Genomic DNA, 14,891 nt, shown 5'->3' with positions numbered 1-14,891 from the left:
GTGGTCAATCAAAGCGGGCAGCACTTTTCCCACTATGTCCTTGTTCTCTCCCTGAACCATAATGTCATCAGTATAATGAATAGTTTGTACTGCAGAAAGTTTTAATTCCTCTGAGTGTTCAGCCACCGTTCTATGGCCAGCACTAGGGCTATGCAAATATCCTCGAAGAAGTCGTGTGAAAGCATATTGTCTCCCTTGCCAAGGAAAGGCAAACTGGTCCCCCTGACTAGAATCTACTGGTGATGTGAAAAGGGCATTTGCAAGCTCTGTGACCACACCACTGCCTGGGGGAAGTCTGAATAGTCTGTATTAAAGTCACTGTGGCCAGGACAGCTGCCTAAAGTGGAGGAGTTAGTCACCTTGTTTAATTGTCTAGAACCAATCGTCATGGGCCATGTCCCATCACTCTTCCTCTTTCTTTTCTTATACTTAACACTGAGCCACTCTCAAAGCCACTTTCTCAGCTCTACTCTGATAATTCAAGCTTGATCTCCAAGTATAAAATTCTGACATTGTAACATAAATAAACTTCCCTGTAATTCAGCCTTTTCCAAATCTACTCTTTCTTCTATTTTCTTATTCCTATCCTCACAAACCATCCTATATGCAGTCAAGAGTATCCACCCTCTTCTACAAACTCCAATCATTTCATTTCCTTTTCAGCATATTTCTTTTCTTTTTTTTTTTTTTGGTGAAGCAGTTGGGGTTAAGTGACTTGCCCAGGGTCACACAGCTTAGTAAGTGTTAAGTGTTGGAGACCGGATTTGAACTCAGGTACTCCTGAATCCAGGGCCGGTGCCTTATCCACTGCGCCATCTAGCTGCCCCTTCAGCATATTTCTTAAACAGAGCCGTTTTGTACAGCGAATCCTGTTGGTAACAGCAATTTGTATTGTTAAGATGAATGTTTGGATTCGCACCTACAAAAAAAAAAATGACACTCCAACACCAGGCAAAGAAAATTAGGTTTAATGAACATTATAGTACAAGAAAAGAGATATTAGTCTTGCAGCAGCAATAAAGTAAGCAGCCTAACAAGGTAACTAATTTTTTGGGGGGGCAGGGCAATGAGGGTTAAGTGACTTGCCCAGGGTGACACAGCTAGTCAAATGCTTGAGGCCAGATTTGAACTCAGGTCCTCCTGAATCCAGGGCCAGTGCTCTGTCAAGATAATGGAATGTGATAGATGAGATTTGGCAGATACTCAGGAACCCACCTGAGTGGATCACTGGCTGATTTGACTGGATTAGTAGTTACTAGATTCTAAGCACATCTGGCTGGTACTTGAGAGTACTTAAGAAAGCATGGTTCTCAGAAGCTAAAACAACTTTGAACTTCCAGCCCAGTCAACCAACCAGCTTGAAGACCCTCCTATTTCTGGGAGGGGACAGGAAGCAGGAAGGAGAGCCTGCACAGAGAGCACTGTGTCTTTGGGTTCCTGACTTCAGGGTGGTGGAAGAGAGACTCCAGAAGACTTCACAGGGAAATTGAGGAAAGATGGGATTGTCAGGTTGGAGGAATTCTGTTCTCAATCTTTCTCTTTCTATCTTTCAATAAGCCCTTAAAAACCTAAACTTGTTTTATCAGTGATTTTAGTCAGTTTGCCCCAAAACTGGGGGAAGAGATTAGGACCCACATTTAGAATTTTAAATTACACAGCTCTATGCACTGCGCCACTTAGCTGCCCCACGATGTAACTATTAAAGCAAAAGCCACCACTATGTAGATATTTAAAGGGAAAATACATCACCAAATCGGGGAAGCACCAACTCCTGGGTGCATTGGCTGGGGGTCCTGCTACAGCCTCCCAGAGTCCTGAAAGGGAACATCCCAGGCAGAACATCCTCTCTGCGGGTGAGCCTCCAGAGAGGCCGGGGCTTGAACTTATATAGGACTTACACAAAAGTGGCTTGTATGATGAGCTAATTCTATGACTGATACCAAGTGAGCTCGAGTAGGATCACTGCCAGAGAAGTTGGAATAGACGTTTAGTTTCTCAGGACATACTCCCGAGGGGGAGCCAACCCCCCAGGACTCCCCCTGGAATTGTTTATAGTCCCCAGGTTCCTGGGAGCCTGAAGCAGTAAATCAGGGAGATATGCCTAGAAGGGACCTGGCCAGGATCCCAGCAGGGTACCCCCCTTCACATTCTCACTCTCGGTCAAAGCTGGAGCAATTTCCCAGGTTAAACTATAGCTGGAGATCACAGAAAACACCTGGAAATTCATAGAGGGGCAAGCACAGGTTTGTGAGCTAGGCCAATGCCTGGATAATCTTCTGATATTCAAAGAACTTATCACTTCCAACAGAATAAGAACATAAGGACTCGGAGCTCCCTGTTTGGAGCAGGCTTCCTTAACATCCTTCACGGTTTTTATTTCCAATGTTTGATAAACTCTGTTGCCCGCATTACCCTCCAGGACAGGGAAAGCAGAAAAGGCAAGCTGCCCAAACTGTAGGATTTTCTAAAGCTAAGCGTTGGAACTGAGAGAGGGCTTGTGGGTCGGCACTTTTATAAATAAACTGGGTGTGGGGCCCTCCCCGGATTTGTATGAGGGGCAGGCAGGAGCTTCTCTCCTAGCTCCAGATTTGAGACGATTCTTCTGACTCCTTCACGATCCGCACTCTGTGCTCACCTTACTGCCTCGGATTCCATAAGGAACCTGGCACCAGCCAAACAAGCCTCCATAACGTGACACAAAGAGACCAACTCTTTGGGAATCTCGGAATCTTTCTGAAGCGCGTCCCCACCGCCCCCCAGCTTCCTTTAGTGACAAACCAGGGGCCTTAGCATAAACATAGTCAAGTCTGGCCCTCAAGAACTTGTGTTTTCAGAGGGTGTGACCTCTGACCTCTACAAGGGACCACCCTCAAGTCCAGTGAACCAATGGATTTGGGTGAGGCAGGCCAATGAGCTGGAAGCAGTGTGCAAGGACCACCTCTCCTCTGGACCCAGAAAAGCTTCCACACACAGACACTCTCAGTGAGACTCTCTTGGAGGAAGAAGCAGGCCAGGCTGGGCTCTCTTCAATGCTCTGGGCTAGATAGGCATTTACTCTAGTAAGATTTAATATACTTTAATAAATGCTTGATGCCCAAAACTGGTGCTAAAGCTTCTAATTTATAAGTAGCAATGTATTAGAAACTCCAGTTAAATTCCCCAAACTTGGGACAGTAATAAGGCAGCCACATATAATTTGAAATGCCACAGTTTGGCTCACCATGAAGGGCATGTTGGATCCTGAAATCTTCTGATGTCTGCAGACAAGCTGGGTAAAAAATTCTATGTTTGTGTGTTTCTCCTATTTTCCCTGATTTGTTGTGCCTGTCTCTCTAAATCGCCAAAGGCCTGGTCTTCCCGCTTTTCCTGCAGGTCTTTTCTTTCCCCAAACACCTTTTCTCAGGAGCAGAAGTTTTTTCAGACAATTTTAGGCTGTAATTTCACAAGATCATGTTAATACTTTGTTTTATGCATTTTCTATTTCTATTTTAAAAGCTATTTTTGTTTTAGTAAGGCCAATTGTGAATTACAATATGGGAACTAAAAATACCAAACCCTACCATATAATACAGGGGTCTCCCCTGGAAAAGATTCTCACAGCATGGGATTTGTATAAGCTTCCAATTCAGCCAGCCATGGAAAAAAGAAAGCTTGTCAAGCTGTGTTTTAGGTGGCATAGAGAATATCTTAGGGGGCAGCTAGGTGGCACAGTGGATAAAACACCAGCCCTGGATTCAGGAGGACCCCAGTTCAATTCCAACTTCAGATACTTGCCACTTACTAGCTATGTGACCCTGGGCAAGTCACTTAACCCTCATTGCCCCATGCAAAAAGAATATCTTAGCTTATTAGAGGATCAGTGGCCAGATCTTTGGATCCCCAAACATTGAGAGATTTGCAATTAATCCTGTACCTTAATTGCCCCAAAGATTTTACTTCTTGGGAACTCTGGAGTGGAGCCAGCAAGGAGCTCACACAGGAGGAGATGCCAACTTTTCCCTCCATTTTCTCTACCCCATACACAGGAGAAAATCTTTTAAAGGAGACAGAAAAGCCCCAAAACCCTGATGACATCCCAAGAATCATCTGAGAACAGATTTCCAAAGACTTCAATGGGCATTTTCCTGTTTTCTTTTCCTATTGCGTACACTATGTGTAATATCACCTAAAAGGGACTGCCCCCTTTGGTCAGTGTATCCCTCAAATTCTCTTCTTTTCATTCCCCTTGACATTGTTAGTCACCATAGAACCCTTTATAAGTATCTGTAATATTACTGCTTCATTTAAGGAAACCATGTTTCTTTTTTTAATGTGAGGCAACTGGGGTTAAGTGACTTGCCCCAGGTCACACAGCTAGTAAGTGTTAAGTGTCTGAGGCCGGATTTGAACTCAGGTCCTCCTGACTCCAGGGCTGGTGCTCTATCCACTGTACCACCTAGCTGCCCCCTGAAACCATGTTTCTTATTGAAGCACAGGGGGTTTGTGAGAAAATAATGGCTTTTGGGACACCCAGAGGCCCCCCCTTGAGGGGATAATGTTAAGGTTGATTGGATTGACTTTGATTAAGTCCCTTAAAGTTAACTCATTAAAACCACACCTGCCTGAAAGCCTTGCCCTCAGGGGGTGTGTTCTCTGAACTCTGACCTCAGCACAGTCTGCTCATGGACCACCCTCAAGTCCAGTAAACCAGTAGATCTGAAGGATGCTAGCCCATTAGCTTGGAGTTGGATGGAAGGGCCTGCTCTCCTTCAGAGCAGGGGGTGGGTAGTGAGGCTGTCAGATGGGCTCATGGTGGGGGACTTGGAGGAAGAAGGAGGCCGGGCTGAGCCCTGTCTCTCCTCTAGGCTAGATAGGCCTTCTTAACTATCTGAGCCAAGTGATCTCTCCTGTCTAATATCTGATATGCTCTAATAAATGCTTAGTGCCCCAAACTGGTGCTAAAGCTTCTAATTTATAGGTAGTAAAATATTAGAAACCCCACCTAATGTTCCCTAAACTTGGGACAGAAATAAGGTGCCCACATGTAATTTTAAATGGCACAGGTCACAGCTGGCTGACCTACGTATCTCACCCCTCCTATCAGATGGAGGTAGAGCTCTGGGTCTGGGGTCAATGAGGTTCTGCTGGGTCTCTTCCCATCTGGGATCCCAAGCCCCTTCTGCCTCCTGGGTCTCTGCAGGAGGAGTGGGGAGGGGCATGAGGGCACAGGGAAGGAATTAGAGAGGGGGGCAAGTCCCCTTCCTGTTCAGACCAAGTTCACTTCCAAGCCTGACCCTCTCTGCTGCCCTCCTGTTCTGGTTAGAGTCTCTCCCCAGAGGGCAGGACCTTTGTAAGTGCTCAGAGACTTCAAGCTCTGCAATTCCAGGTAGGCTGATGTCCACCCTAGGAAGAAAAGGCAAAGACAATGTCTCCCTCACTCTGAGATCCTTCTCCCTCCCCAGGTCAGCTTGCAGACAATTAAAAGCTATTCCAAGGAGAGAGCCTGGAGCCAGAGAGAATGATCCCTGGGACCCAGAGACCCCCATCCCAGGTGAGTGCAGCCCATCCACAGAGCTGACCAGCCTTAGCAAAGGTGGAATCCAGCAGAGCCCAGGAAGCTTTATCCTGTTAGACACAGGTTGTCCTGTGCCGTGCTGTCAGCAGAGCAGACATGGTCCCCCTGGATCTGCTCAGTTCCTGCTGGCTCAGAACACCCCTGTCTTCCCTGGTCTCTCTGAATCATCCCTCTTTTGTTATTCTGAGGTCAAGTCAACAAGCATTTAGACAGCAGCTCCTGTGCCAAGCACTGTGCCAACAACTGGGGATGCAAAGGAAGGTTTAACCAGTAACAGGCCCTGCCCTCAAGGGGCTCACTGTCTGCTTGGGAGATAACGTGGCAGCAGCTGGGTGCACACAAGGTGTCTCTACTGTGAGAAAATAATGGGGGTTGGTTGGGGACTCAGAACCCCCCCCCCCCAGGAACTCCTAACTAAAGGAAGTTAAGTTACTGAAGACCACTTTCAAGTCATGTCAATCAATGGACTTGAATGCTACCAGCCAATTAGCTTGGAGCAGGGTGTAGGGCCCCCCTCTCTTCCTGACCTGCAGGGAGCTCCTCATACTGGGACATGGGGAAGCCAGTCATTGGTCCCAAAGTAGGGCACCCAGGGAAGAAATGGGGAGATGTGTGAGCTGACCCTCTCCTTCTGTGGAGGTTTGGAGGACATGATCTCCCCCCATGGTGGGGAAGTGAGAATGAGGGAGGATGGAGAATGAGAAAGATGTAGAAGAGCGTCTGATAAGAACAAGTTAGGGATTTAATCGATTTAAGGAGGGGTTGGATAGATTAATGGGTTTAATTAATTATCAGTCTATAAAATGATGGCCTTCCTACAAGATTGTTCATAAGTTTTGTGAAGAATCATGGCACTGGACTCCCCCTGAAAAGGGAAATTGGTAATTTTGTAGGCAAGCCAAAAAAAATGGTAAAAGACTCTTCCTTAATTGCTCCAATTTTCAATAATAGCAATAAAGGAAACGATGTGAAATATAGGTTACAAATAGGACATAAATGACTAATTTTTGGCGGGGTTTTTTGTGGGTCAAGGAGGGTTAAGTGATTTGCCTAGGATCACACAACTGGTAAGTGTCAAGTGTCTGAGGCCGGATTTGAACTCAGGTCCTCCTGAATCCAGGGCTGGTGCTTTATCCATTGTGCCACAATTACATATTTTGAGGAAAAAATTAAAATGGCAAAAAAGTGAATATATGTTTATCTGTGTGAAAAAGAATTGCTGCACACAATGATCCCAGGACAATCCCAAAGGACTAAGGATAAAGCATGCTCTCCACCTCCCAAGAAACTGACTGAATCCTATTGATTGAGCACAGACCGAAGCATGCTGTTTTTCACTTGCATTTCCTTTCTATTCATGTTTTCTTATACAAAATGACTAATACTTTAATGGTTTGCATGATTGCACATGTAGAAACTCTATCTGATGGCTTGCTGCCTCAGATAGGGAGGGAGGCAAGGAGGGGAAGAATTTGAAACTCAGAACTTTAAATAAAGATGCTAACCACCAAGAAACAAATAAATCACTAAAGGTTGAATAAATAAATATATTATTTTAATAAGGATTATTTAAGAAGAAAAAACATGAATCGCTCCAAAATATCAGAAGCTCAAAGAGTGGATCATACCATTCTGATTGAAATGGAAGAGCAGCAAAAACAGGTGCATTGGCCAAACTCAGGTTCTGCAAGTAGCCCACTGGAGAGATAGATGACCCCTCCCAAGTATCAAAGGATTTGCAGATGGAGCTGCTCTCTTGCCTGTTACTCATCTGTCTGCTTCTCAGCTGTCTGTCTTTATTCTTGGTCCAAAATGTTCTAAAGCTTTGGGGATATGTTGAAATAATTTTTTTTTCCTAAATAAACTTCTGTGTCTTATAGATTAGTTCCATCTCAAAACCAAGTCAATAAAAATTATTTTTTATGGATGAATGAATTCTTTCCCCATCTTAGTTATTCTTATTTCTATATAACTAAACATTAAAATGAAAGAATATATTCCATTACCTACTGAAAGGAATCATAAAGCAAAGACATAAGATGTTTTTGGCTATGCCGGATTATATTCCATGTTACCCAATACCCTCAGTATTACAATTGATGACTTTTCTTCACTATTATGGAAACAGTACCATAACCCTCTCTTCAGCATAGATTGCAAGATATATGTAAGTGTGTGTATATATATTTATATATATATACATATATAACATATATATAATTTATATAGGGGTAATGAAGGTTAAGTGACTTACTCAGGGTCACACAGCTAGTGTCAAGTTCTGAGGCCAGATTTGAACCCAGGTCCTGCTGAATTCTGAGCCAGTGCTCTATCCATTGTGCAACCTAGTTGCCCTGTAAACAATATTTCTTAAGAATCTCCTTCATAAGGACTTGAGTTCAAATCCAACCTCAGACACTTGACACTTACTAGCTGTGTGATCCTGGGCAAGTCACTTAATCCTCAATGCTGCTCAAAAAAAAATTCCCTTTCATAGGGGGACAGCTAGGCAATATAGTGGATAAAGCTCCTGGATTCAGGAGGACTCGAGTTCAGTCCAGCGCCAGACATTTGACACTAGCTCTGTCACCCTGGACAAGTCACTTAACCCTCCTTGACCCACAAAAAAGAGGAGGGCCAGGAGAAAATCCTCTGCATAATTAGGTAGGACTTTATTTCAGTCTTTTTGGAAATTAGTGGTTTTTTTCTTTGCTCTCTTCTCAGTGATGACTAGTAATGTTTTTCACCCCAAAGTACACAGTATTTGATAATTTCTCACGTATGTTTTATAAAATTTCTTAACATGCCCCTTCTGACATGTAACATCCCTTCCGGTGAGGAGGAATTTCACATCACCTTGCTTTCTTCTCCACAGACTCTCATACCTCACTCATAGAGCACATACCTTCTCTCTGAGTCTATGGGGAGAAGCATTTCACAGTAAGACATTTCTCCAACTTTTATTATTCCAAAATGATTCTCACTTCAAATACAAACTGTTTTTCTCACTCTCCCATTGGGCGCTTCTTGGATATGGTCTCAAGTGCTGTCTCTGACCCTCCCCAAGATTAGAGCAGTTGGGGGCAAATCCCTTCTGGGCTGCAGTTTCTTCCTCTCAGTTGATGAGGGTTGGACTGGATGAATTCTGCAGTCTTTTTCAGCTCTAAATCATGTGACCTTTGATGGTTTAGGAGTTGGTGACATTCAAGGATGTGGCTGTGGATTTCACCCCAGAGGAGTGGGGCCTCTTGGACCATTCTCAGAAAGAGCTGCACAAGGAGGTCATGCTGGAGAATGCCCAGAACCTGCTCTCTGTGGGTAAGGACCTTTGCCTCTGGTGACCCTGAGCTACTGACAGGGTAGCTCCCTGCTCCTGATCCTGCCACAAATAGTGAGTTTATCCTGATTCTTCCTTCTTTGTTCCCTCAAATTCCAGTCCAGATGTTGGGAAAGGAAGAGAATGGAATAAGCAGTCTTGCTGCACATCAGAGAATCCACACTGGAGAGAAACCTTCTGAATGTAATCAGTGTGGAAAGGCTTTCACATGGAAAGCCAGTCTTGCTGCACATCAGAGAATCCACACTGGAGAGAAAACTTATGTATGTAATCAGTGTGGAAAGGCTTTCACAAGGAGTTCCGGTCTTGTTGCCCATCAGAGAATCCACACTGGAGAGAAACCTTATGCATGTAATCAGTGTGGAAAGACATTCACATTGAGTTCCAATCTTGCTAAGCATAGGAGAATCCACACTGGAGAGAAATCTTCTGAATGTAATCAGTGTGGAAAGACTTTCACAAGGAGTTCCCATCTTGCTGCACATAAGAGAATCCACACTGGAGAGAAACCTTATGAATGTAAACAGTGTGGAAAGACTTTCACATGGAAAGCTACTCTTGCTGCACATCAGAGAATCCACACTGGAGAGAAACCTTATGCATGCCATCAGTGTGGAAAGACTTTCACAGTGAGTTCCAGTCTTGCTAAGCATACTAGAATTCACACTGGAGAGCATCCTTATGAATGTAATCAGTGTGGAAAGACTTTCACAAGGAGTTCCAATCTTGCTGCACATCAGAGAATCCACACTGGAGAGAAACCTTATGAATGTAAACAGTGTGGAAAGACTTTCACATGGAAAGCTACTCTTGCTGCACATCAGAGAATCCACACTGGAGAGAAACCTTATGCATGCCATCAGTGTGGAAAGACTTTCGCAGTGAGTTCCAGTCTTGCTAAGCATACTAGAATTCACACTGGAGAGCATCCTTATGAATGTAATTAGTGTGGAAAGGCTTTCACATGGAAAGCCAGTCTTGCTGAACATCAGAGAATCCACTGTGGAGAAAAACCTTATGCATGTAATAAGTGTGGAAAGGCCTTCACAAGGAGGTCCAGACTTGCTGGACATCAGAGAATTCACACTGGAGAGAAACCTTATGGATGTAATCAGTGTGGAAAGACTTTCACACAGAGTTCCAGTCTTGTTGCACATCAGAGAATCCACACTGCAAAGAAGCATTTGGAGTATAATCAATGTGCTAAGACCTTCAGGCCAGAATCTTCTCTTATTCTCATTTGAGAATTCATATTACATAGAAATCTTATCCCTGTGACAAATGAGGAAATGCCAGAAGTTGTTGTTTAGAGCTTGTTCAAAATTAGAGAATTCATTTTGATGAGCAGCTGTATATGAACTCAGTGTGGGAAGGATTTCAGGCAGACATCATGTCTTTATCTCAGAGGATTCACTGTGGAGAAAAGACTCAGCTAATGTGCTCAGGGGCATTTGTCTGGAAGAGGGTGATGAGTAGACAACATTGATCCTGGAATGTAGGGGTCTAAAAGCAGTGTTTGTGGAAGGAGCTTCACCTGGAGCTCATACTTGACTGTACTTTGGGACAATCATGCTGGAGATAAAACTTAGGGATCTGCTTAACAAGGGAAGCCCTCCTGTTCCAACACAGACTTTGTTGGATCTCCCAACAAGAGACCTCATTAAACATCCCAATTTCATCCTGTTTATAGTAATGAATTTTCTGAACTCCTACTGTTTGTCATTCCTCCTCAATATTTTATAGTATTCATCTGCTCATCATTTCTTCAGCCATTCCCCAGTTAATCAGTAATCACTTTGTTTCCTGGGATTTGCTGCTACAGAAATGCCTGGTAAGAGAGTGGGACGATAGAGGGTCCATCTGCTGGAGAAGACAGACTAGAATGGGGTCAGGAAATTGACTTAGTGTTTTGAGAGTATTATTACCAGGGTGTCCCCCACCCTGCTGAGAGAGCATGTGTTGACCTTTCTAAGGTCAGTCCAATGTCCCGGAAGTTACCTCACCAAACCTTGTTCCAGCCAGAGCATGTGAACTCTGACCTAGGTATGTTCTGTTCATGGACCCCCTTCAAATCATGTAAATCAGTGGACTTGAATGCTACCAGCCAATTAGCTTGGAGCAGTGTGTGGGGATCAAGTCTTCTTCTTGACCCCCAGGGAGCTTCTGATTGGAGAGACACAGGATCTTTCTCTTGGTAACCTGTGTCTGCTAGGTGGGGGCAGCTTTTTCTCTCTCTCTGCCACAGAGATCTAAGCTACGTTTTTCTGTTCTTTCAGAGACACATGTTCTCTCTTTGCTAACCTCTAATATACTTTATTAAATGCTTAATGCCTAACTGTTGCTGAAGCTTCAAACTTATAAGTAAATCCTAGCTAGCTTTCCCCACACTGGGGGACAGGTAAGGTAACCACACATTTAGTTTTACCTGTCACAGTTTGGCTGACCACAAAGGATGTGCTGAACCCCTCAGTCTTATCTTCACTGCAAAAACTGTTGCATAAGAAATTTTACATTTCTCTTATATGCCTATCCCTTTAAATTTCAAAGTACCTGCTAAGTACCTGCTTTTTTCCCTTTAAATTTTTAAATGGGTTTCTTTAACCACCTAAGTAGCCCTTTTCTAACTTTAACCTGGTTAATCAGACAAGCAGGGGAAAAGATCATGTTAATACTTGGTCAGTTTGAATTTAATGAATATTTTTTCATTCCTATTCTTATTTTTGCCTGGCTTTGTGTTGTCGTAAGGAAAGTTCTGAATGTCAAGAAGAGCATTAGAAATAACAGACCCAGTGAAATTCCCCAGGAATCTCCATTAGGAAACCTACTCATGGATTGGGATGAGGGGAAACTCACAGTGAAATCAAACTTGACCAAGGGAAGGCTTGTAGATTCTAATCACTTTTTAGGATAAGCCCTCCCTTGTAATACCCTTAGGTGGAGAATATTATAATGAGAAGGATAGTCCCTCCCCTGTGCCTCCCCAAGGTGGAGATTATTATAATAATCAATTTATCTATACTAGAAATATAACTGTCTTCTTTCACTAGTCAAGAGATACCTTTCCTCTTTTCTGGTTCTCTCCCTGTGATCACTCACAGCATTGCAATAAAACTTGGTAAACAGATTCATTGAGTCTTGTAATTCTTTTGGGATGACTCATGATCAATTTGACCCCAAATTCTATCCCACATCACATACTCTTCAATTCTTCTGATTTTCCTTCCCCTCAGCTAGGATGAGCAAACTCTCTAAACATCAAATCCCAGAAGATAATAACCAGTATAAGTTTTCAATCTTTCTTTACATGAGATCCCTTGTCAACAATCAAATTGCATAGTTTCTGATCCAGTAATACCACTGCTATGTCTCTATCCCAAAGAGGTCATAAAATAATGCAAAGAACATATATTTGTAAACATTTTTTAATAGTAGCTCTTTTTGGGGTGGCAAAGTATTGGAAATTGAGGAAATGTTCATCAACTGGGGAATGGCTAAGCAAGTTGCGGTATATGAATGTAATGGAATACTATTGTGGAATAAGAAATGGTGAGTAGGGGGATTTCAGAAAAACCTGGAAAGTTTTACATAAACTGATGCAAAGTGTATTTGTCTAAATTGCATGGGGGCTGTTTTTTAGCTAAAGTATTGCTACTTATATGTTAATGGCAATTGCACCAGTTTAGGCAGTAAGCATTTATTATCAAAGTATATTAAGCATTAGTAAAGAATTGACCACATGGAATTTGACACAAGCAGAAAACCCCCAGCACCATATTGTCTCTAAGAGAGCACATGGCCTCAAGCAGAATTCAGAAGCCCTATATTACCTACTCTGGCCTAAGAGGAGAGTGCTCACCAACCCAGTCAGCCTGCAGAGCCTAGAGTAAAAGCCCTGAATGGTGTTGGCCTTGTGGTCTAAGTCTTTTTCCTCTTTTTGATGGAGGTGGCTCTTACACACTGATCAAAACTAATTGGCTAGCATCATTCAATTCCATTGGTTGACCTGACTTGAGCGTGGTCCATATTAAAATGAGCTCTACCATGATGACATCAGGGTCTATTGGGAGATCCTTCTGAGGGTAAAGTCAAAGTCCAGATAGGTTGGGCTTAATCCCCTCAATTCACTGAGCTAGTCCAAGAGCCTATTCTCTATTTCTGTTGTCCAGCCCTGCACAGGATTAGAACTGGAGTTTAACTAAAGTTTCCTGAACTCTGAGCCTTCCAAACCATTGATTTCTTCTGTTTCTTTTCCCCATCCCTCCAACCCGTGCCTGTCTGCCTTCAGGTCTTGAGAAAAAATAGTTTCCCCTGTTGAGCCACCATCAGCCTCCGTCCAGACTTCCTTTCCAAGTTTATGTTCCAGACACACTGGCCTATTCACTCTTCCCCTTCAGTGAAAGTCAGTCTTCCTGCTTGGTGCCTCAATACAGGCTGTCCCTTGTGCCCAAGGTGCTGCCTGCCTTCCCCTCTGCCTCTCAGAATCCCTAGCTCCCTTCTTGGCTCAGATCAGATGCTACTTTTCTGGTAAGATGTCTTCCTTTTATGATTTCCCCGTTATTACTCCCCACCCCGACCCCTGCCAGTTACTTTGCATAGATGTCCCATGAAGTATGTGTTCTAATCCCCCAGGTTGGATGTGAGCTCCTCAGGGGCAGAAATATTTTAACTTTTACTCTTGTGTCCCTGGCATCCAGCACAATGACTTGCACCACTAGAAGGATGGAGAGGCTAGTACCTGTGAATTCATTGATGTAGGGAACTTCCTTGCATGTTAACTCTTTCCACTGGAACAAAAAAAGCAACTTAGCTGTCACCTCAAGGCTTAGGGAGCTAATGAGCCCAGGAACATCATGGTAAAGAAACTTGGCCATTTTTATTCAGGTAGCTTGTGTCTAATGAGGACTTGAACTCAAACAGATTTCTCTATAGCACAATGGCCTTCACCTTGCCCAAAGTCAGTGCTTATTACACTCAGCATACTGAATTCCCTTATATCTCCTTGGGAGCCTCCAGCTACTGAGATCTTCAAAGCCCTTCAGTGATTGGGGAAGGGGCGGTGTTGAGGTAGGGAGGGAGAGGGAATAGCTTCTGGGAAACAGAGAACAGCAATACTGTGAGTCAACTCTGGCTGCACTAGGTCTACTGAGGGCACAGTGAGTGAGTAGATTTGTCTAGAGCCAAGGCTTTGTATCAAGAATTAAATCAGCTTGTTGGGACTGGATTAGCAGCTGGAGATCATGCATGCATTGAGGATCCAGTGAACACTTTTGAAGGGAAGAAATTATACCAAGAGTTTTCAGAAATTTTTCTGAAATCATGGGTAGCACAGATTGAAAAATGAAGACCAGGAGATCTAGCTAGGTGAGAGAGATGGGGAGCTTGGATATGGGCGATGATAGCGGGAGCGAAGAGGAAGCAAGAGATGAGAGAGACATCAGTGAGATAGGAGTCAAGGGGAGTCTGTGCTGGATGGGACAGGGAGTGACAAGGGAACTGGAGTTACCACTAAGCACCACGAGGTGGCAGCAGAGTTCATAGAGGGCTGGACTTGGACTAAGGAAGAGCTGGTTTCACAGCCATCTCAAACACTCACTAGCTGTAGGCCCTTGGGCAAGTCTGTGAAGCTCTGTCTGCCTCAGTTTGCTCAATTGTAAAGTTTGCAAAATAATCGTACCTGTCTCAAAGGATTCTTAAGAGGATCAAAGAAGAGAATATCTGTAAAGTGCCTAGCAGAGAGCCCGGCACATAGGAGGCATTGTAGAAAGGGTTAGTCCCTTCCCTTTGGTACCATGGACAGAGGCAGCACTTGGGAGGGGCTGTGGAGATGTGAGGTCCAATGCCCAGGATGGGAAACTGCACATAGGCTCCTATGGCTGGAACACTGCATGTGAAGGGAGTGATGTGAAATCAGTCCAGAAAGGAAAGTCAGGGAAGGACTTGGCAGTTTTGCCTGAAGTCAAAGTCCAGGTCCCTGGCTTACAGTTGGGACATTTCATTGTC

The 14,891-nt window shown here is 43.9% G+C and overlaps 2 protein-coding genes across 2 annotated transcripts in view; one reads left to right on the top strand and one right to left on the bottom strand.

Moving 5' to 3' along the window:
• LOC122749581 (zinc finger protein 420-like) overlaps positions 1-14,891 on the bottom strand; it is a 410,887-nt gene that overhangs the window by 77,203 nt on the left and 318,793 nt on the right. The window lies entirely within an intron of this gene.
• Positions 1-14,891, top strand: part of LOC122746246 (zinc finger protein 420-like) — a 101,367-nt gene that overhangs the window by 60,124 nt on the left and 26,352 nt on the right. Inside the window, 2 exon segments of the mRNA XM_043991713.1 lie at positions 8,746-8,868; positions 9,044-10,028. Coding sequence (XP_043847648.1) covers positions 8,746-8,868; positions 9,044-10,028 — 1,108 coding nt within the window.

Source organism: Dromiciops gliroides, chromosome 3 (genome assembly GCF_019393635.1).
Source record: "Dromiciops gliroides isolate mDroGli1 chromosome 3, mDroGli1.pri, whole genome shotgun sequence".
In the NCBI taxonomy this organism is placed as follows: domain Eukaryota; kingdom Metazoa; phylum Chordata; class Mammalia; order Microbiotheria; family Microbiotheriidae; genus Dromiciops; species Dromiciops gliroides.
The sequence above is the reverse complement of the archived record's forward strand: the minus strand, read 5'-3'. Positions and strand labels throughout refer to the sequence as shown.